Source organism: Lepisosteus oculatus, chromosome 10 (assembly GCF_040954835.1).
Source record: "Lepisosteus oculatus isolate fLepOcu1 chromosome 10, fLepOcu1.hap2, whole genome shotgun sequence".
Taxonomy (NCBI): Eukaryota; Metazoa; Chordata; class Actinopteri; order Semionotiformes; family Lepisosteidae; genus Lepisosteus; species Lepisosteus oculatus.
This window is the reverse complement of record NC_090705.1, coordinates 33540708-33564506: the sequence shown is the minus strand read 5'-3', so window position 1 is coordinate 33564506 and position 23799 is coordinate 33540708. Positions and strand designations below refer to the sequence as shown.

At 38.3% G+C, this 23799-nt stretch overlaps 2 protein-coding genes across 2 annotated transcripts in view; one reads left to right on the top strand and one right to left on the bottom strand.

Moving 5' to 3' along the window:
* The first annotated feature begins 246 nt into the window (after positions 1-246).
* Positions 247-4770, top strand: cfap20 (cilia and flagella associated protein 20). Its single transcript, XM_006635844.3, has 6 exons — positions 247-860; positions 1896-1975; positions 2428-2539; positions 3360-3548; positions 3989-4099; positions 4592-4770. The coding sequence occupies exons 1-6, from the start codon at positions 777-779 to the stop codon at positions 4595-4597; spliced, it is 582 nt and encodes a 193-aa protein (XP_006635907.2). The 5' UTR covers positions 247-776; the 3' UTR covers positions 4598-4770.
* Positions 4771-5056: 286 nt separating this feature from the next.
* dgat1a (diacylglycerol O-acyltransferase 1a) overlaps positions 5057-23799 on the bottom strand; it is a 33052-nt gene continuing 14309 nt past the window's right edge. The window contains exons 4-17 of the mRNA XM_006635843.3: positions 21358-21443; positions 20244-20296; positions 19162-19267; positions 15458-15586; positions 14233-14307; positions 14006-14109; positions 13409-13447; positions 12603-12644; positions 12473-12517; positions 11288-11400; positions 9376-9441; positions 8843-8930; positions 7895-7957; positions 5057-7174 (exon numbers count right to left, since the gene is read on the bottom strand). Coding sequence (XP_006635906.2) covers positions 7010-7174; positions 7895-7957; positions 8843-8930; positions 9376-9441; positions 11288-11400; positions 12473-12517; positions 12603-12644; positions 13409-13447; positions 14006-14109; positions 14233-14307; positions 15458-15586; positions 19162-19267; positions 20244-20296; positions 21358-21443 — 1174 coding nt within the window. The 3' untranslated portion in view covers positions 5057-7009. The remainder of the gene's footprint in view (positions 7175-7894; positions 7958-8842; positions 8931-9375; positions 9442-11287; positions 11401-12472; positions 12518-12602; positions 12645-13408; positions 13448-14005; positions 14110-14232; positions 14308-15457; positions 15587-19161; positions 19268-20243; positions 20297-21357; positions 21444-23799) is intronic.

Below are 23799 nucleotides of genomic sequence, written 5' to 3'. Positions count from 1 at the left end.
CTTCACTGCCTATTCGAAGTAGTTTCGGGCTATTCAGTTGTTGAACATGATTTAAAAACAGGAGTGACATGGGTACAATCAACATCTTAGCAATGAATAATGATGCATATTTTATTAAATATAAATGTGTAGATATTTATATTTGGTATATACTGTACATGCGCGCCGCTTTGACGCAGGTACCGCCCATTTGAATGTATAACTAGCTAGGTTTGTGTTACGATGGCAACCTTGATGTGTCAACAGGGAAGGAACCCGCGCTGCGTCTCATAGCAACTCAAAAATACAAGAGAGAGAAGGTTGCACATGCAGCACCAGTCTGCTGTGTGCTGCTGGATATGCGGTTTTATCTTTTAAACATTGATACATTTTAATTAACGAGTGGAAACGTGTTAATATAATCGCTCGTTTGTTGTGACCATACTTTGGCAGGCGGTATTTCTTTTGCCATTTGGTGCTTTTCTAAAAGATAAAAAAAATAATTTTGCGCATCACACCAGCGTAGCTAATGAGCTAATTAAAAGTGTCAAAGCTGCCTTTTGTGATGAAAGTTAAAATTCGCGTCGTCTTTTAAACGTAATCTCTCTTAGCAGCGGAACTTAAGTGTTTGCCTTTTGAGTCTTGGTTTCCACTCGGATCACATTCTGCAGGGAAAGGAAGGGGAGGCAGGCTTTTGAATTTTATGTCAATTGGTGGGAGCCTACACAACAACACAAAAGTAGGAGCAGAGCAGTTGAAACCCATCGTTCGAGTGCAAGAAGACAAAAAGAAAGAAGATGTTTAAAAACACATTTCAGAGTGGATTCCTGTCCATTCTGTACAGCATCGGGAGCAAACCACTACAGATCTGGGATAAAAAGGTATGAAACGTGTCAATCAATTACCTGTTTTGTAAGTAGATGATATATTCAACAATTGGTAGCCCGGGTTAATACATTCGCTCAGAAGAGTCACTTTCTGATTTAAGGGTTTCAGAATATAATAACTGTGGATGGATATTGTAATTAAGGGCGTATACATTCCTTAAAAAAGCATTCGTTGTGATAATGCTAGCTTTTTAATTCTGAAAATTATAAACAAGTTATTTATCGATCTTTGTGAGAGCTTAATTGATGTAGCTTGTAGCATCGTTGTCCCCTGTGAAAGGTCTTTTACGTTATTATGATCATATACATCATACTGTATGTAGTGCCATACTAAGCTGCCAATGTTTTTACAATTTTATATATACTGAATTTAAACGTGTCAGTATAGTTGGGACTGCTAGCTTTGTTCCAATCGAGCTTTTAATACCTAGTGCTGATATTGACATACCTACTGTACTTATTTATCGGATTCTCAGTAGTCATTCTTTGGTTTCAAGCATACTTAAAGCATATTGTTCCCAGAACATCAGCAGATGCAGTGATGCGGTCTGCCATTCATTTGAGAGTTAAGACTCCCTCATGCCAGTCTAAAAGACCTCCTAAAGTGGTAATCAATTTATGATGAACAGGCACAGAGGGGGTCACAAAACTCCCATAGTGAGCATTAGGCATCAGGCAGTAGGCTTCACAGCTGTGAAAAGCAAATTTAAGAAGATATCAATAGAAAACTGAAATGAGTTAGGTCTAGCCTGTGAGTAAGATCACTGGACCAAGGCTGGACCAAAACAGGACCCTCAGTGTCCCCCAGGACCAGGGTATAGAGATAGTGGACATTAAGTGGAAACACCAGTGTAGAGTCTGCTTAATGTGGCGTTGGGCCTCCATGTGTGTCCAGTACTCAAGAATTGTTCCATAAATGTTGGGTTGGGTTCAGATCTGCTGACTTACTAAAAAGGACCCTGTATGGGTTTCATTGAGCTCTGGCATCTTCTACAAGTAAAAGATACAACTCCCTGTTCCTTATTTTAGGTGAGAAATGGCCACATTAAGCGGATAACAGACAATGATATCCAGTCGCTGGTGCTGGAAGTTGAGGGTACTAATGTGAGGTAAGTTATAATTAAATAAAGCCTCGAAAGGAATATATTTCTTCGGATTCAGAACAGGGAGTGCACATAACATTTACCACACACATACAAAACTAATTTGCTTGCTTTGAATCATTAAATGCATTTTGAGAGAGGTTTGGAACTTTAGTCAGCTGTGACTATTAGGCTTGTGGATTGTAATGAGAAAATGGTAAAGCTTAGTTTCTTTTATGACTTGGAAGTACTAATAATGAGTTTGTTTTTGCTGTGTGACTTCCATTTTCCAGCTCCATTAAGAACAACTGAAGTTAATTACTTGCTATAGTTCTGCTGGTAATATGTTAATGGTCCTAAGAATGTCTGGAGCAAGTCTTACTTGTCACTATTTGCATATCTGTGCAGGTCAGTTGCTTGGCTTGCTGGTAACTGGACAAGGTGGATGTTAAAGTAATCTCCATTTTCTTCTATTGTAGCACGACATACATCACATGTCCGGCTGATCCTAAGAAAACACTAGGTATCAAGCTGCCATTTTTGGTTATGATCATCAAAAATTTAAAAAAGTATTTCACCTTTGAAGTCCAGGTAAGATGACAATAGTATTTCCCCACCACATGACATGGTTTTGCATTTAACTGTTTCGCTGCAGAGACAGAAATACACATTTACTTTATGTTCTTGAAAGAATTCTAACACTACTTTGCCAGCGGCCATAAAGACACTTGAGCAACACAGTGGCGCAGTGGTTAGCGTTGCCGCATCGCAATTTGGGTTAAATTTCCAACTGGAGTACCATCTGTATGGAGTTTGTATGTTCTCCCCGAGCTCACATGGGTTTCCACCCACAGTCGGAAAGGCCTACTGGTATGTTGTGGTGTGGCTCATGGGAAAGTTGTGCCCGGTGTGAGTCTGTGTGTGCGCTGTGATGCTTCGCGTCTGTTTGCCAGGCTTGCCAGGATAGGCTGTGGCTCCCTCGTCTCCTTGTATTGGATAATAATAATTGCTTACACTTATATAGCACTTTTCTGGACGCTTCACTCAAAGCACTTTACAGGTAATGGGGACTCCCCTCCACCACCACCAATGTGCAGCATCCATCTGGATGACGCGCCGGCAGCCATAGTGCGCCAGAACGCTCACCACACATCAGCTATCACTGGGGAGGAGAACAGAGTAATGAAACCAATTCATAGATGGGGATTATTAGGAGGCCATGATTGGGAAATTTGGCCATAAGGTTGGATAAGAATAAGGTTGTTTAGAAAATGGTGGGATGGCTAGACAAATTAATTTCCCATGGATTACTCATCACTTCATTTAATTGGAAAACACACATTAGCCAACGTTTTCACACAGCGAAATAGGTGCATTCAATTAACAGCCATCGCTGCTTGTTTGTATCTAGGTGTTAGACGATAAAAACGTCAGGCGGCGTTTTCGAGCAAGCAATTACCAGAGTACCACCCGGGTGAAACCTTTCATCTGCACTATGCCAATGAGGCTCGATGATGGCTGGAACCAGATTCAGTTTAATCTGTCAGATTTCACGCGCCGAGCCTACGGCACCAACTACATCGAGACACTCCGAGTACAGGTAAGTGAGTGAAGTCCCATTCATAGCATTTGTTGATGTTCATATACTTTCTGCTCACAGTGCCAAATTGCATACTTAATAATGCATTTTTACTGTAAAACCACTCCACATATGGTATAGTTACAATTTTTTGTACCAGCAGCTAATACTTAATGTATTCCATTAATTACTGTTCCTTACAGGGTAAACCAGTTGGCATATAAATGACATTTACCTTTAACTAGTTATTAAAAATCTAGAATAGTTTTCCAAAAGAATACCAGATATGGATAGGAAGAATATGATGTCCAGTTATTGAACTGTCTTTGGATTCTCCAGTCACAAAAAGCTTGGCATCAGAGGTAGCAAGCTTTCCACAGAATGTTCCTCATTATGGTACTAACATACCCCTGCGAAAGCCAACTTAAGTATAGTCTCTAAAAGTTGTCTGCCTTTTTTAGATACACGCAAATTGTCGTATTCGAAGGGTGTATTTCTCAGACAGACTGTATTCCGAAGATGAGCTCCCAGCAGAATTCAAACTCTATTTACCTGTTCAGAATAAAGCAAAGGTAAGCCTTCGATTATATAGTTATTCAGAAAATAAATGTTTCCTCTAAATGAATAAAGGAGATTTACTTTTGTTGCTTAGGTGTTTTTTATCCTTTCCATGATTATTATTATTATTCTTATCACAGGAAGTTTCTACTGTTTATATAAGAGGTATGCAAATGCCTTTAAGAGGTATCAGATGAACTGTGTAATCTTACTTTCAGTAATAAAATCCATTAGGTCATCAATAATCCCACAGGAGCAACAAAGATAAGGCTTGGATTCCACCCTGTGTTCAAACTGCCCATTTAGTTACTGTGAATTGGCAGCTTGCCCACAGTGGGGACTTTAGTATAAAGTAATATGGACTGAAATAATTTTAAATTCAAAATCATTTTCTGTACCAGAATAATTTACTTGACTGCAGTATAAAGTCTTGCAATCATAATAAATGCTAGTTTATATTAAAAATGTGTAGGCAGATAAAGACCTTGTTTTTCTTTTCTTTGCAGCAGTAACAAATGGTGAAATTTTCCATTCCATCCCTGCTGTTAATTTATCTTCAGATCTTCCTTCAGAATGAGATTAAGACACCTACATAACACAAACTGATTTTTATTGTTTTCCAACCATGTGTTCACCTCTGTCTAACATTATGAATACCCTGTGCTCAATAAAATTTTATATATAAGCATTTGCATAATTATTTCTTGTGTAAATTGAATTAAAATTATTTACATGAACTCAAAAGTCAATTTCTTGGTTAGATTCTATTTTTTTACACTAATAAGCTTACAAGCGGCTCTTAGTTGATAACACTAACCTGTTTTCATTAAGAAAAGATGTCCATGGATTTTACAATTATGTAATCATTTTCATTTTCCCCACTTTTTAACTACACAAAAATGTGGTAAAAGTTCTCCTTCTTCACTGTTACAAATAGGTGTTCCTAAAAAAGCAGTCCTGTTGGAAATGGATTTGCTGAATGAAAAATATTTATTTTTTTCCCCCCAAAGACAAGCTTTTATTTCACACAGATAGTAGCTACTGCAGTAGCAGATAAAAACAGGAATAAAATTGAAAATATTGAAATATATAAAACATTTCATAAACAGTATACTGTATGGTATTGGGAATAGAAACTTCAAAATGAGTGAATAAAGAATCTGATTTGCTTAATCTCAGACCTTTGAATTTGCTTTGCATTGACTAGACAGGTAACATACTGTACATAAATGCTTGTTTCCTGGAATTGTCTGTTTTCTGTATAAAATGTTCTTAATATGTAGTTGTGTTTTAAATAAGATGTTAGGTGTTCCAACCAATACTTTGGGAACTATCTATGTAATTAAAATTATTTAAAAATTGTTACATTTCTCCATCTTATTGAGTGGATTCATACCAACCGTGGGCATTATTATTTCATTAGTATTATACTTAGAAAATCATCTGACTATTTAAAATGACTTGAAATACACCACAAGTTAATCGCTACATCACCAAACTCCTGGCAGTATTTGTTTAAACTTCTAGAGCAGACTTGTATCATGATTTTGTCAAACAAATGGCACACTTACATTGTCATCTAAAAAAAATGACCAGGACAAAACGAATACTTGATTAAAAACAGTTATTGTCCAGGATGACTGCAACTGTTTGTTTCAAAGAACCTTGTGTAAAACTACGAAAAAGAAAAACAACCATGGTGCTGGCAGAATATTGTATATGGAACTGTAAAGATCAGAAAATTAACTCATTGGTTGTAGCAAAAAATAGCTCAATACTTTGCATGCCATATGCTCAAAGGAACATGCAAATCTTGAAGTTCTATTGTAAAAGTTGCAATTGCTTAATATACAAATTTTAGCAACTTTAATATTGTATTTTAATTTAAAATATACAGTTTTCCCAATTATATTGTAAATGATCAAAGGTACCGTGACTGAGACCTAAGATCTATAGGACAAAATGGAAATTATATTCACGACTTTTATCCCATATAAACAGCTGCAGACTTGGCATTGCACGATACAGTTTCCTATTGAACTGACTGCAGGATACTTCCCTCCTATTTTCTTCCTAAACATGTAGAAGTGCAGTTAAACACAAGAAAGAACACTGCATCTTAAATTTAGACATTTGACAGCAATGCATTTCTACACAAAGTGCATTAAAAATCACTGTGGTCTGTTGTATTGTGAATAGAGTTTGCAGAAAGTCTGGTGTAATAACAATGGAAAAAAAAAATTCTGAGGCAGCTTTAAATTGAATCAAAGGGTGCTTTAGATCTTGCTGCATTTACTCAAAACCAAGCCAAACTGAACCTATTCCTATTACTTCAGTGTCTGTGTCTCTTACAGCATTAATGTCAAACAAAAGCAATAGGTAATCTCCTTAAAAAGAAACCGTAGTCAAAGTATCATCTAGTAACATCTAATAAGGCATCCAGGTATGCCTCTTTGACATTGTGAAAAGCAATGAAAAAGGGGATACTTTGCATTGATCATATTTTACAGGAAGAGTAGAGTTTTCAAGTAAAAAAAAAAAAGAAAAACAGCATAAAAACATTTATTGAAATTTCACCTGGGCAGTGTTTCAAAGTTGATGCACATACTATAAGAGCCCAGAAGCTGCAGTAGTAAAGTGCAGAGTACCAGGAAATAGAACACCACTATGAGCAATGCCATGAACAAAGCCAGCATGTTTCCTTTAAAGATCCCTCGTTACTGGACGGGAAATGATTGCCCTTTTTATCCATTTCTACAAATAACCCCTCGCTCTATTCCAGTAAGACGAACGAATGCACCTTTTCCCTCCCAAATTTCATTTCGAAAAACATATTCCCCCCTCCCACCCCCAATTTAAAAAATAAAACTCTAGAAAGGGATATTTTTGCATCAGTGTTTCAAGGCCTCTGGAGTCACTCCGTTTCAGTGTTGCACAGCCGCCGCCGGGGTCTCTTCGAAGTTCAGAATGTAGTAATCGTGGACGTACATGAGCACTGCGATGGGCTGCCCGATTATGAGCGAAATCCACACGGCCGCATTGCCATAGTTGCCTCTCAGGAATCTGCCCACAAACCACGCTAGGGGAATCTGAAATTGCAGATCACAGTTTTCAAAGTTATGTGCATGTTAGAGAGATATTAGGGGGAAAAAAAACCCCACAGTGTATCATTTTGCTATGCCAATGTCGACAGTGTAGTAATGGTGTATTTTCTCCCCTCTACCTGCACACAGATACAAATTTCTCCAATAATTATCAGTTTCTATATGATACTACAGAAGGCCTCCTTAGGCACTTCTCAGGATTTTTGAAAGCTACAGACAGGTGCATACATTTCACACCGTAGTCGATATTATTATATTGACGATTCACAAGAGAATGTTTTATTTTATTACAGTTGACACTTTCATAACAGCTATAAATGGTTCTGGTGTCACGGCTGGTTGGCGGTTATATAGGTGAGATTTAACGAATAGCTAATATAACATTTAAGGGAGTGATCCCATTACAAATACATTTCTCAAACATGTGGTTGTGGAATAACTCCAGATGTGTATATTACAAATTTACAATGGTAAGTGTTTAAAGCTTTTCTGTAAAACAAAACACAAAATGACTCTCTCCACCTCCAATGCATGTCAGAGGTGGTGAAGACAAAAAGGTTGGAGATATGAAAGCAAACAGTGTCTTAGTGTTGGGGAAGTCTAAATAAGGATTTTTAAAAATACAATGCATGGTGACTTATCCATCAAACAGCGGCAATATTTTAAGACCACTTGCAGGCAAACTTCCGTTTACTGTGTTCTTACCTGCGCCATCATACCCATGAAGGCCCACAGGCGGAACATCTTCAGAGGAACACTGACGAGATACTGAAAAACAAAAACATGTTGCATTATATTTCACGCATTGTATGTAGACAATGGATACAGTCACCTAGAACACAAAAATGTGATTCAGCTGTCAGCAGCACACAGCAAAGGGACACATCTTAGTTTTTATGGCGAGTGCAAATCACAAACTTCAGCAGGTGTCACCCCAGCAAGGACAGTTCTCCCCCTGAGATTTTTGCTGTCATTATTCAAAATGAGCACACCTGTGAGGGTCAGAACACAGCTGGGCCAAGTAGTCCTTCATTTCTGAATGGTTAGAATCCAGCAGATAAGCAACTGTGCTTGGATTCATATAGCACATCTTTCCATTGGATGAATGAATCTTTTCTGGTTATTCAAAGGCTGGTCTTACAGAATGGAACATTTGTCTCTCTGTGTTTAAACTCTGCCTTCTACCAGTGATGAGCTGTCTTTAAATGAGAGTGATGATCATGGTTCATAATTAAAAAAGTTAATAAGAAAATCAGGAGTTCTCAAATACCAGCTCAAATACTGGGTAGGATTCCCACCAGATGTTATTGGTATCTTGAACCATGAGAAAGGTGAAAAGGTAGCAAAAATGATAAAATAAATGCAATAATGCTTTTCAAAGAACAAGGACATTTAATTATTTTTCAATATTCCCAAAACAGTACTGCATTTATTTTATATCCCCCTATAGCCATTTATTTTCAGGGGTCTAATCAGACAAGCCAATTACAGCTGAAAAGTTTTGCTGATCAGATTTGTACGTGAAAAGCAATTTCAATCCATAATTGATGAGAGGAGGGTTTGAAATGCCAAAAAAAAGGAGAATAAATCTCAATCTGTAACCAGGGATGCAAGGCTTCTAGGAGAATGTGCAGATGAACTGTCAGTCCTTACCTCATGAAAGAAAGCTGAAGCCAAGAATACAGCAGTCTGTGCTGCCCATTTACCCACTCCTCTCTTCAGTATGGGTTTGTAAAAGTGGCTTCAAAGAAAATAAAGAGATTAATAATAAATCACTGAGGAAGTACGAACCCAAATTAGGTTCTGACAAAACTGAGCCTGGAAACTGCTGAACACGTCTTTCTCTTTGCCTAAAATGTTTTAGAATATTTTTTTAAAATATTTTTTAAATAACATTGCCAGCTTCATGACTTATGAAAATTTTAGAAATTATTTTCCTTGGAATTCACTATTAACATCCCTATCATTTAAATGCCATGATTATTTTTTCCTCATTTTGAGAAGCCCCCACACTTACAAAGCATTTTTTTTTTTACTATGGTAAAAAACAACTGTCAAAAATGACAATGTTAGATAACTTAAGTAAAAGAAATATGTGCCTGTAGGCAGATTACTTGTACAAGTGACAGTATTTTAATTAAAATGCCTAAATTAAAACCTTCAATGCCTAAGATTATGAGACTTACCGGAGGCACCACTTGTGGACAGGAATATTCCAGTTCTGCCAAAAGTATGTCACCGTTTCAGAGTTCCTGAAAAATGCAAGACCTGTTCATTGCATGTGAAATATGAGCCTATGCTGTGCCTTGATTCACACAACATAAATATCCTGTGTCAAGACTGAAATTTATCTGAAGACTGTGAGCCTGCGGAGTGATGAAAAACAGTCCTTCCTTAAATAAATTAGCTTTTGTTGAAGACTTAAAAAAAACCTCAAGATTGCGGTAAATATTCAGCAGTATTCGTCAGCTTTGAATTTAGTAAATATTTCACTGTGCCATAGTATTTCTTGTCCTGACTCTTCACCAGGAGTTTTTCCCCCAGAAATAAACAAGATTAAAACTTGTTAGGAAACCCAAGATACATTTATGAAATTACATGTGTCCTAGATTTCTGCTGCTGTCAATGCCCTTATCACTAGCACTCCAGACCAACAACCACTTAAGCTTTTTAGCAAAAAAATGGTTTTCTAGAGACATCAGTCCTGAAGCAAAGACAAGACCAGTCAAAAGATGATTTATTACTGAGATTATCCTAGGGTCTTTGTAAAAAACATTTGAGCAATACTTTACAATATATATAGATTCATAATTTGATGAACAGGCTGGCTTCCTCACAGCTGCAGTAAAAAAACCAGCTCATTTCCAAGGCTTGTGACTCACTGCTTCTATTATTAAAAAGTGTAGGAAATCAGGCAGAGGATTGCCTAAATTCCCTGCTAAGCATTTCAAATTATAAATAGCAAATCTTTTCACAGCTCATTACTAGCAACTCAAGTATTTTTTTTTTTAATCCATAATCTTAGCTATGTCCCTTGACATTTATTATTTTTCATAGTAATAAACTAAGAAACTGGAAAGAAAATGTAATGTTCATGTTGGCTTACTGCATGGAGGGGACAATTTTTAAAACTAATATTCCCCCCTTGACACAGCACCAGGCAGAATTTTAGAAACTCTAGTAGGTGTTTATTATTCATATAATAAAGAAAGGTGAACCTTATTTTCTGTAATTCTAAGAGAAGTGGGTCAGAGAAATGCACGCTCACTAATCTTACTGATGTACTTTTCATATTATGTTACACAGAGACGCTACACTCATATGTGGTTATCCTGGCCCAGGATACCAAGTCTTACAACATTTTAAGAAAGCAATCAGATTCTAGTCTACAGTGTAATTTAACTTATGCAATTATTTCTTATGGGAGAAACTAAGCTACGGTATTTCCACAAAATCTTCCATCACTGACTATGACGGAGTGATGTTCAATTTCTTTAAATGTCATGACAATGACAAATATTCACACAGAAACCCTCACAGATTGCTCTCAGATACAAAAAAAGCTGAGATAGCGTGTAACAGATTCATCTGGAATGTGTACCTCTACCTGATATTTACAGAGAACAAAAAGCTCAAACGTTAATTTGCTATGTTTGTTGTTTTACTCTGTTCATCTTGGCCATTTTCTGGTGTTGAACAATAGGTTTCCAAGTAACAGCACAGCACATCTATTCCTTTAAGAGGTTCTTAACCTTTACTGCAGGATGCACCCACTTTGACTCTCAAAGTATATTCCCGCATTCCTTATGAAACCTCATTGAAGTAGATCAGTTTATTAAACCCAAGAAATATCATACAGTAACTATAGAATAAAAGAGATAGAATTATATATATATATTAATTTTGCTGTAAAATACACAAAAATGAAAACACTTTCGTAAGTTTACCTTATAATACCTAGATTTTAGGCCACAAAGAAGTTCTATTTAACAGTCTGTACTTAATTTGTGGTTTCACAAATCTAACAAATTTCACAAATTTGCTTTAAGGAGTTATCAGGCATGAGGCAATCGCACAAAGTAACGTGTTTGTACATACCACCAGTCCCTGTAGAACTCGCGGTCTCCGAACTGCATGAGCTCAGCTACAAAATTCATGGAGGAGTGGAAAAACCAATAGAAAAATATCAGCCAGATTAAGTGATTGGGAACCTGTTGGGATTAAAGGCGAAAAGGGAAACCCTGTGCTTTTTAAAACGCTTTGAAACAAAAACACACATACACAGCCTGGTCATTCAAATCGTGAGGAAATATTCCATTTTCAGGTTTTCAGGCCTCAAAACCTTCTTCTTTAGAAGGGGTTTTATTCAACTGGTTCTGTGTCAGCCCCTTTATTACTATATTCCAAACCCTTATTGTAATTGTGTAATTCTGCTGTCTCCTCTCTTGTGTACGTTTTCTTCAACTTGTAAAGCTCTTTGAGATACCACTTGTAAAGGTGCTATATACAATAAAGTTGAATTATTTTCCATGCTATTATCCATAAATATGTTCTTGTTTTTAGCACAAGCCAGGACCTTGCCAGCTAGCTTTCAGGCGACGTAGTGAATGGTTCTGTTTGGGGTTTTCTGAGCCAGTGGATGTACTCCACTAGAACTGGCCCGGGCTGTCGTCAACACCAGTGACTCCCAGTTGAGAAACTCCCATCCCATCATTCGCCAGCAGCTATACTGTAATTCACAACTGGCAACCTAATACCCAGACTAGTACCCGGATGTGAGACCTCCTGGGAAAGCTAAGGTTGCTGCTGGAAGAGGTGTTATCGGAACTAGCAGGGAGTGCTCACCCTGTGTGGGTTCTAATGCCCAAGTACAGTGATTGGGGATCCTATCCTTTAAAAAAGGCGCTATCTTTCCGATGAGATTTAAAAATGAGCTCCTGACTCCAGGGCATTTAACGAAATGAGTAGGGGCGTATTCCTGTGTTGTGGCTAAACTTCCACCTGATCGTGCGTCAGCATGTGTAGGCTGCAAAGGAACATTTAAAGGTTCATCCTATGCTGATAGGAAAAGAAAAGACACACAACTTTCCACGGTGGAGCCTTCTTCAGGCGTGCCATATTGTGATTTTTGTTACCAGCATGGAATTACCTTGACCTGTTCCTTATCTGGTGTATAGGATTGCAGACAACTGAATTAGCAGGAAATCTGTAATTCTGAAATATCTGTCGCGGATCAAGAGTCATTTTATGATTTCATGAATGTCACATTCCTTCAGTACTTACAGCCAGCTTCAGGAGCCGCTCGATCATTCTTGAAAAGTCCATGTCCTAAAAAAATGACAGACGAGATTGATACTGCGGACGGTAATGAACAAGTCGGAAAAATAAGAAATCTGAGGAAAGATGGTTTTACCTTAAATGGTTTCATGGAATTTTGAATTGTTGGAACCATCCACTGGAAAGAGAAAAAGAAACTGAGACTGTTTTCATTAGGAACACCTGGAACTCAAACGCACATATATCTAGCCAGCAGCCATATCACCCTGCAAAACAACTGGCAACCCACTGAAGCTCAGCAGGTGTGAGCCTGGTCAGTACCTGGATGGGAGACCTCCTGGGAAAAACTTAGGTTGCTGCTGGAAGAGGTGTTACTGGGGCCACCAGGGGGCACTCACCCTGTGGTCCATGTGGGTCCTAATGCCCCAGTATAGTGATGGGGACACTATACTGTAAACAGGCGCCATCCTTCGGATGAGACGTAAAACCGAGGTCCTGACTCTTCTGTGGTCATTAAAAATCCCAGGGTGCTTCTCGAAAAGAGTAGGGGTGTAACCCCGGTGTCCTGGCCACTCATGGCCTCCTAATAATCCCCCTCTATGAATTGGCTACATTACTCTGCTCTCCTCCCCACTGATAGCTGATGTGTGGTGAGCGTTCTGGCGCACTATGGCTGCCGTCGCATCATCCAGGTGGATGCTGCACATTGGTGGTGGTGGAGGGGAGTCCCCATTACCTGTAAAGTGCTTTGAGTGGAGTGTCCAGAAAAGTGCTATATAAGTGTAAGCAATTATTATTATTATCTAGAGGTTTAGAAACAAGCTCGTACGTTTAACAACACCAATCCTAATATTCTTCAATTCCAGAGGATATGAAGAAACAGTGAACTGCAGTTTTTAGATGTGTTATTTAAAAAGCACATTGTAATTGAACCACACATACCTGTTGAATTAATCCTACCAACAACTGTATGAAGAAAAGCTGGAAGAAAAGATAAGTACTTTAATATACCATATACATTTCATATAATATGTTTAAATTCGAAACTCCAAAAAAACAGTAAAACTGCTCAAAACTGCTCTAGGGCTATGGAATGATCTCTGTTTTTTATTATATTTATAGGGCAAAGTAAAACAGTGAACATGGAACACTCCTAACCATGGTAAGCACTGTGTGGTCTGGCTGAGCTTTTTCGTTGTTTTTTTTTGGTAGAAAGAATAGCTTACTGTGCTGCCAGAAGAAGTTCATTGCTTACAGCATGGCATTCAAAAATTTTTATTTGCAGTTTTTATTTCAGAAGATGTCCAGATTTAAAGGTGCAAATCTAGCAAGCAAAAGAGAAATTTAACTTTTAACTCAAATGTAATTTTGGAGAACTAGCCCGAGTTACATCCAGTCTTACAAACCAAAGTACAATCTAGATTCCAAGCAAGAGTAATCCTGCCTGACAGCACGGTATTGAACCGGCTCTCTGCAGCAGTGAAAACAAGCTAAGGCACCAGGACAAGATGAACGTGAACACTCTGAAGTACAACTCACCATTTCAAAAAGCCTCCTCAAGAGGAAGCGCTTGCGTATTCGAGGAGAGCGGGGAAAATTTAACTCGTAGCACAGGGTGGGCGCAAAAATAAAATAGTACATATCTGGAACACGGACAAAAAGAGCAAATGGACAAAGTGAGAAATCCTGTGGGTGAAAATGCACTCATCATGGTACGTATAGTACCATTCCCCCTTATACTTCAAGCTCAGTACTTCCTTACTAACCTCTGTGTGTGAGATTCCCGGGATAGGTTGTTTGAGCCTGAATTGCTGAGCCATTAGCCTTCTCGACCATTGGATCTGTTTAAATACAGGATTCAATGCTATCAGTACAAAGAAGGGCCTCTATGATCTCGTCTGAAAACACAGAGAAACCTTTTCTGGTCCTATTAGTTTACACATTTAAGAGAATGATTCCAAAGATCAGATTTTTTTTTTTTTGAGTACTTCACTCAAAACTAACATTCCAATTCTTATTCAACATTAGCCACAGACACTTATGTCACTGTCAGAAAATTCTCCAATATGGGTAGACATTATAAATGGTCATTCAAAAGATCATAATAATCGTGAGCAGATTGCTTTTTCTAATAAAGTCGTCCTTATGAGACATGTTAAATGTTTATGTAAGAGTAGCACCACAAAGGCGAGAATCTGGAATTACTGCTTCACTGTCTTACACAAGAGTTTATTTTTTATTTTTTTCAAGATGTATTTGGCTAGGGTGATAAAATTCAGCCCAAAATGAGATTTCTTCTCCAAACTGTTTGAAAACGTGTGCTTAAAAGCACAATTATGGAACATTTTATTTCAGACAGAACTTAATCATGCCCTCAAAAACCTGTTACCTCACTGCCTCCCATTGCATAATAATTAATAAAGAGCACATTCAACTGGAGTCATATTCATCCTGCTATATGTTGACACACCAGCAGAGGACAGTAACCACCGCAGTGGCTTAAAACTGATTTAAAAAATTAAGGAGAAAAATATGCAAAAAGAGAAAACGTCTTCACAGGAAACACCTGATCAGTAAACAGTGGGTCACAAAATGTATTTATACATTAGTCATATAAACCTGATTGAGGCTTTTTTTTTTGTTCAGATGCAAGTGGCAATATAGGAAGGTCATCGTCATTCCTTGCGTTACACAAGAGTTCGGGAGGCGAGACAGCACAGTAAATTATGAGGACCCCTGGGTGGTTACGAATGGTAGGCATTGCGTTCTGTGACTCAAGTTTTGCTGATCGTAGCAGCTCACTAACATAAATCCCAAATGGTTACATGGTAAAAAAAATCCTGAATTTCATAAACGAAACAAAAAAAACCCCAGAAAGCTCAGCCTCGAAAATAAACTTTCTCTTCCATTGTGTTTAATGTTCTTGAGGCTTCTGTTCATCCACAGCTCGGGGAAGGTTAGATAACACAGCCGTTGTGGAAGCGTACTTACACGACTGCGATCTGGCCAGGCTGCGGGCGTGGGCTTGCCGAATTTCCCTGCACCACTTGTTCACGTCTTTATAGGAGTACAACTTCAGGAACAGGATGGTGTAGACTCCAAGTACGAATAATCCACCAACTGTTTCATTAAAAAAACAGAAAGAAGGGAACAAATCCGTTTCAAGGCCCAGCGGTCATTTTAAATTGGTTTCCAGCATTAATACTGCCGTCTCCTCCATTTTATGACAATACTTTTGTTCTCTCCATTTCATAAGCCGCTGCCTCCGTATTCTAGTCACGGCCTTCGACGGGATTTAGTCCCACGTTGCTGTGCCTCAATCCACACCATTCCATTTAGAAGCCTAATCCTCGAGCCGATCTGTAAAATACCCTACAATATAATTTCTAGATTGCTGCTATGCCACATATAACCGCAGTTATTAACATTATGAATATCTCAGCCAAGCTCATTTTAAATTCAGACAGCCCCTAAGTTTTATGCTCCATGATTCGGGGTCAGACAGACTTTTCTCAATTTAAACTCATTTTTACTTACTTCGGTTAAAAGGAACATGTATAACGCTACCTTCACTCTTAACTGCAACCTGCATTTCCAAACTAGAACTGGTGGTCAGTCAGCTTGTACTGGGTTTGCATGATAAAGAACATGGCTTGTGATTGACCAATATAGGTATATATGGTATAGGATAACAGGTAAAATAAAGACATTTAAGATTTTCGTTTTTTGGACCACAATTTAATCTATATATTTCAGAGAGATGTACGGATACTAGATCTTTCAAACCACTACAGATGGCCAGTCATTACCTACTAACATTTAGACTACATAATATTTCAGAATAGCATGGTTATATTACTTCTGGGTTAAACTGGCAATGTAAGCTGATCTACTGGTAATGTACAAATGTCTTGTTATGCTGCAGCAAGGGCTGCACCACCTAACCTCATATATGCAAAGAAATTAAAGACTTTACACTCTTCCCGAAGCACAGATCTCAGCGATGTTGCATTCAGGAAAGGAAAGAACAAATATTATCTTATTCAAAAACTTAAAAATGAATAGAAATTCTGTTGCAAGCATACGCGATGTCAAATATAACTGACTGCAAAATGAATCACATCATACAATGTTTCAAGTCACATCTAAAATGTTTTTTAAGGCGTGGGACAGTGGCACAGTTATTAGCACCTCTGCAGTGCTGGGGCCCCGAGCTCAATTCCTGGCATGCTATCTGAGTGGAGTTTGTATGTTCTCCCTGTGTTTGAATGGGTTTACATTGGGTGCTCTGGTTTCCTCTAACAGTCCAAAGACATAAGAAACCTAATTGGTTTCTGAGAAAACTGGTCCTGGCCCTGTTGCTTGCCTTGCTACATCAGTTAGGAAATGGATGGATATGTTTTAAAGACGGATATAGAAAGGACTGATTTTAATTATTTTTTTCTTAAAAATATCACTGTTATATCCCTGTTTACTTCACAACACTGGATACGGGGTTTGTTTTGGATGGTTGAGTCAGATAAAAATACAAAAGGAATTGATTCCTCTGTTTAGGTGTTTGTTTTAAAAAAACAGACTACATACTGTAGGTAAAATAGACTACATACTGTAGGTTTTGGATACTGAGTAAATGTTTTTATCATCAATTTGACAGATTGATCATGACCGTGATGCTCTTGAATGACTTACTGCTTAAGCACTAAATCACCTCATTAGTGAGTGTTCAACTTGGCACAGGTGGAGGGGATTTCATTTGTTTAAGAGGACAAAGAGAATACAGACTTTCTCTTGAGAATGGTGCTCAAGAGAAAAAAGCACTTGTGTCATCAGAATGCCTGAAGGCTTCACAGAGTCAATAAGTCAAACAGGTGGACCTGTCTCCTCCTTAGAGAAGAATCAGGTCTCGTGGGAATGTTCTCTGTAGACCACCCTGACGGATGTCAGCAGGCGTGGCACAGATGTGTAGAGAACTATCCTCTTTGTGTACAACAGACAAATCCGAGGGTGGTCCAAGTGTGTAATGGTCTGGGCAGGAGTGCCTTGTCTTTAAGGGACTTCGCCTGCAATTACTGATCTCAACCTGACTGGGACCTCTACACTGCGGATGATCTACACAGGATCCTAGGTGGTCCTGTTGCCCTTTCTGTGATCTCGTCCCGATACAATATTCTAGCAGGACGACACACTGGTTACCCTGCTTGTGTAACAATGGCTTTCTTGCGGAATGAGAATGTGACAGTTCTGCATGGATGTCCAACTGAACAGTTGGTGGCATGAGCTGTGTGATACTGTGTGACTGTTAGAGCTCAGGAACCAGTGAACACACACAGACACACACATCCAGTACAGCTAACGGCTCTTCTTCTAAAATTGATTGGCTCATAGTCTACTAGCTCATCATTCTAGTTTCCCTTGTTTACTCCGCTAAAACAGGATTCCATCTCCTTGCCACCACTGACTTTCAAGCCTTGCCACTGTCTAGAGCTTGATTTACTAACGCAGGTGGCCTTTCTACATTGTGTGGGTCGGGACGTGCTCGGAAGCCTTCAAAACTGCATGTTGTTCTTGATTTTGCCTGCATGATTATTTTGGCTTGACCAACCGACCAAAACAACAAAAACACCAGCAGCAGGTCAAAGAAACGAGACACCAATGCCTGTCAAGACAGACTACTGGCTTTTTAATAATGACCATGTGGTCAGTGGAAAAGGCCCTTGTGAGAGCTCCAATGGACGGCATTGCCACCAAGATAAAGCTGGTGCTCACTTGTCAAGAGACTGCAGCAGCTCACTCCCCTGACCTTGATATATAAACAACCGCCCTGTGTGAGGAACAACTGACAGATGGTGGATCTTTGTCACTCCCTGTGGCGTTAACAGATGAGAGGAAAAAATACGCCATTAAGTACTTTCCCAAGGTAACAATGGTTTAAATTTACAACAGAACAGAGTGTGATGTATATTATTCTTCATCCCCTGTTTTCTACACAACTCACCAACTGGAGAAAGACAGAGAGCACTTGATAAAAAGCTCTATGCTAGCAAATGAAAGAAACTCGTGGCTTATCATATTGAATCAAGAGGGAGAGAAGTAGCTGCCTCACAAGACCACAAAAAACATGTTTCTGTGCATCACCATATTTGCCTCAAACCACCTCTTTTTCAGGCCTGAAAGAAACACCTGCAGGCTGCTATTCTGCCTTTGAGCTTGTCGTGCATCAGCATTCCCTTGGACACAAGACTTTCTAATGAAGGTCATTACTGCGGTCTTGACCGGTTGCCTGTCAGATTCTGGAGCAGGTTCAAGATGTTTCTCCTCATGAAATCCATGAACTTTACACAATCAGCCCTGACAACCTGCCTGATCTACTGACCGTTTGTACCCTCTGAGGTGCAGCTAAGATCCTGGGACTGTGTAACATGTTCAATTCCTCTCCCTAAGCCAGCTACAATAGCAGGAATGCTCTAGGGCTGTGCTGCAGCCTAACACTGGGACACTGGTGGTTACTGTTAAAACAAGCCCCTACTGTCTCCTAGTTTAAATATTAGCTGAAGACGGATCTGTTTCATACAGCTTTACTTCTTATGTATCTGTACGTGCACTTAGACAAATGCATTTCATAGCAACACACAGCAAGAAGAACCAACTTTTTAAAGTGCGATGCTATATTTCTACAAGACCAGAGGGAAGCTTACCTGGAGTCATGGAGTTAACCATTAACACAACAGCAGCAGGGAAACAGAGGATTGTGGAAAGGTTGAGGAAGTGAACAAACAGCCCAACCCTCTCAGAAAAAGTACCCTGTGGAAAGGTGCAAATCACAGCCACTGGTTAAACTCAAAAGTACTTTTTCACAGAAACGGATATCATTATTCTGCCCTGTGTCATCCAATAGAAATATGTGATGCGTTGGGTGCATTGACAATTCATATGCAAATATGTTCTTCCTTATTGGCTGGTATACCCAAAGTGTAACATAACGTTCTTTTTAACCAAGTAAGTAATTACACTGATAACAGCTGCCCCTCAAATTATTGTGTACAGAGGAAACAAAGGTGTTTGTTTTTAAACAATGAACTGACGATGCAAGCATATGAAAGGCAGCGCGGTACAGTGTTGAGAGAAAGAAATGTACTTCTGAAAAGAAACATGGACTCAATTTCTATATACTCAATGAAAGAACAAGCTAAGAGTGTATGACTGACACCAAGATTGATTAGTAAAAAAAATACATTGTTTCGCTAGAAAGCTCATAATAGTGATCCATCAATTCTGCACTATATAAGCAGTACTGTGAAGACATGTGGGTTGCAAACACTTCAAAACAAGTTCTCATGTTTTTCTCAAAATCATTACATGAATTGGACTGAGTCTATATGGGCCATATCAGAGAAGAATTCAACAAATCTAAACTTGTGGAATGTTTTACAGACATTTATAATAAAAATCCTAAAGCATAGAGTGTAGAGTCAAAATGTACAGTTACAATATTGTACCATGATGCAACGGTTATAAGTCATTTATTAGGTCACATCTATAGAGATAACAACCCTTGTTTGCACAGTACTGCATATTGAATGGAAAAAAAGACCGTAATGTACTGAATTAACAAACCATTTAATAAAATGCATTCCTAAATTGTAAATTAACAAATCATAAAGCTTTCAAATTCACCTCAATTAATTCAAACAGACATTTTACAGCCAATACTACATTTTCCTGCAAAACTAACAGAAATCCACTGGAAAAAAGATTCACTTTATGGGATTATACTCACCACAGACAACTTCCTCTCATTGTACAAAGCTATGATTATAAATGTATTTGACACTGGGACAGAAAAGCAAAAGAACAGGAGTTAGCATTCTCGCAACAGGGCATGTTCCCGGCATTATTATTTTTGGGTGGATAGGCTAATTGCAGGCGGTTCAACAAAATGTTTTAAAAAGCAAAAAAGGCTTGTGAATTCTAATTATCAAACCAGTTAAAACATTTATGTCTATGTCTACATCACCACTATCACATGTAGGGAAAGTACTTTTACAAAGTTTTGTAAACAAATACCATCTTTTGGAAATTAACAACGGCTAAGCTGATCTACAGCAAAACAGAGGAAGAAGGCTATTAGTAGGATTTACTGTCAAGCATCAGTAGGATTTACTGTCAAGCATCCTTGAGTTCTTACCACAACAGTGTTTATAGTACATTTACAATACTGCTGGGAAGAATGGTCATTTTCTCCCATTTTCTTGTTGTTGAAGTGAAGAAAATTAATAAAAATGAAAAACCATCGTTAAAGCTCTGACTGCTGTCATTTCTCTAGGTGATGCAGACAGAATGTCAAGAAACTGGGAGATGATTAGCTACTCCAGAGTACTAACACCTTTTTTAGAGTGGAAGAGGTTATTGCTTTTTTCATGGCACTCTCAATGATATGTGATATTCAATTTTTCAACGTTATATTTTACCATCTTTTCTTCATGATTAGGCCACCCAGAAAAGTCGAAGGAAACTAAGTACTTTTGAGACCATTTTAATACAACTGAGTAAAATAGTGTATCCTGCAGAATTGTGTATTCTAGAATTAGTGTATTCTGCAGAAACAAACACCAAGGTCAACCTTTACATACATGACACCATGGAATGTGTATGTAACAAAACATTAAAATTATTATTTTAGATGTTGTATTCCACAGTGTATTAACTAGGACAGGGGAGATACCTCTGGAGATGATAGTCGAAAATCAGGAAGTAATAAACTTTCTTGTAAAAACTACAGCATTCTCCAGAACAAACAGAAGGAACATCCTTTTAGGCAAGCTAAAATCCACACACACTGTACTCAAAAAACACTACTGAAAATCCACACCACAGAAATAATGAATACATACCAATTACAAGGCATGGAGCAGGCCAGCTATAAGGGTCCTTTAAGAACAGTGAAACAACTTGGATTGGGTCCACTAGTATACCATATCTGATTGAAAAGAAATTGCAAAGGGAAAATTAAAGTCAGGAGCGGTGTTAAACAATTTTACTAGGGTCACAATAATGCAATAAAAATAGCATACCCACACCCTCTAAATTGCTTCACAGAGCAGTGTTTAGATATGGTTGGCAAACAATACAGATGACTGAAGTTTAACACATTGTAACAAAGATTTGAAAGCTTTTTTTAAAGCACTGGCTTCCTATGTTGTTACAAATATTCCGCTTAATACTGAAAGATAACACATTGTTAACTTCTTTACGAATTTGCATTTACACAAGGTCTTGACAAATGTTGCAATGGAATTAACTTGCCACACACCCCAATACGAACTTTATAACAAAGATGTCGTTACACCCCATCAGAAGAGTTTGAATACATTCCAGAAGACAGTAAGACACAAGATGCGGGGGAAAGATTCTATATTGTTCAGAAGGGTTATTCAAAGAAAAAACTAAACCTCAGCATCTTCAACTTGGTAAATGCGAGGATAAAGGATTCTGCAATCAGAGACATCTGGGAAAAACAGCACACTTGAAACTTTTGCAACATTTCGCATTTTGCAACATATGGCCTGCAGTATGGTGGCTTACACTGCTTTCCTCTTTGCAACACTTCAGTCCATATTTCTTCCTGTCAGAAGAGTGCACAAAATAGCAGCTACGCTAAAAAAATACTATATGGTCCACGTCATTCCAAAAATGAACTTAGGATCCTCAACACGGGTAAATATTTGAAGCAAAATGCTAAGCAATCATCTTCGTAACTGATCAATTTGATCAAATGTATTTGTACTGCACCTAGAAGCATACGTCATTGCTCAGTATATTCTCTACAATTACATTTCCAAAAATCTGTAACCAAAGTTAAAACATACACAAAGTATGCAGACCACACTGCCCCTCTATTGTTTTACATAATATTGCAGAGAAGCATTTATTTAGATTAAATGAAAAACAGTATAACTACAGCGTACACAGGCAAACATTCATAACAGGAAAAAAAAACACCATTTCCCCTATCAGGTATTTTATTTGCCTGCTGTAACCTGAAAAGTTACTCTGATGTGGTTTATTATAAAACTTAAATAGATCTAACAACAACTGCATAATTCTACATAACCTAACACATATATTACCCTGACGGTATAAAATGAATTCTCGCAGATCACAAAATAGAAACAAATGTCATTAACTGTGAAATATCATACTGCCAAGCGAATAAATTTAACCCAAAGGTGGCGTTTCATCGGTACTATTTAACCAGTTTAACTGTCCGATTCATTTTGACTGAGTGACAACTGATATGGAATATTTTTAAGCAAGTCAAGTACACAAAAATGGCAATACTTTTTTGCACCAGCACCATTTAGGGACTGGGCACAGATTCAAGTGACAGCTTTTGAGTGGCTCCTTGTGGGCTAAATTCTCCCATAGCTGTGAGAGTACTTCCTACTGAGTGAGCACATTAATGGGCATATTGTTCATACATTATTTAGTATTTCTAGTAATGGTTTTCCGTCTTTCTTTTTTCTGCTCATACAGTAAATTTATCTGGCACAAACACTGAAACCCATTTTTAGGAAAGCTATACCGAACAACTGACCTTCTCCCCATTTTTGTCTTTTTGTACATTCTAATGTTTTCTGAATACATAGCTGAGCTGACAGACTGACTTTCTCAGAAAGGGTCGCTGTGGGCCAGATTTCTGACAATTTTTCCCTCAAGGCCTGTCATAATACTGCTTGCGTCTCTAAGATACTTTTTGCCATTAGGAACATGAGGCCGCCTAATTACTATTTCTGCCCTCACCTACAAACACGGCATACAATGTAAAGCAGGCCCGTCCTGTAGGATAACACTGAAGAAAATGACCTGCTTGTAAACTAATTCTCGTTAACACATATTCTATGTAACAGGAACTCTATTTTGGTTAACATTCGACTTTTCTTGAGATTTTTATTTTATACTCATCACACATTGGAAAGTACCAATTATTTATTCTTATGTATGGACTCACAGCAATTACTCCTATACTGTTCAAAGACAATCAAGCAGACATCTGCCCACATCAGAACCACAGGGCCTCACAGTAGAGTTGGCACTGATTGGAGGTGTGGCGCATCTCTCACTGACTTTACTGTCAGTAAGCCTGTACACACCTGGGAAACATAAGAATTTGCTGTTCTGCCATTAGCCCAGACAGCCCATGACCATTGAATTCCAATGCCAGTATAGTTAAAAGGTATTTTAAAAAGAAGTTCTAATCAGCACTGAAATTCCTGTATTAAAAACTAATGGTTGTGGGTCAGAGGAATCTTCCCCGTGTGCAGTCACAGGGTTTA

Coding starts and splice junctions, on each gene's coding strand:
- cfap20 (XM_006635844.3), top strand. CDS start 777: ATGTTTAAAAACACATTTCAGAGTGGATTCCTGTCCATTCTGTACAGC. Junction 861..1,895: donor TACAGATCTGGGATAAAAAG/GTATGAAACGTG, acceptor TCCTTATTTTAG/GTGAGAAATGGCCACATTAA. Junction 1,976..2,427: donor GTTGAGGGTACTAATGTGAG/GTAAGTTATAAT, acceptor CTTCTATTGTAG/CACGACATACATCACATGTC.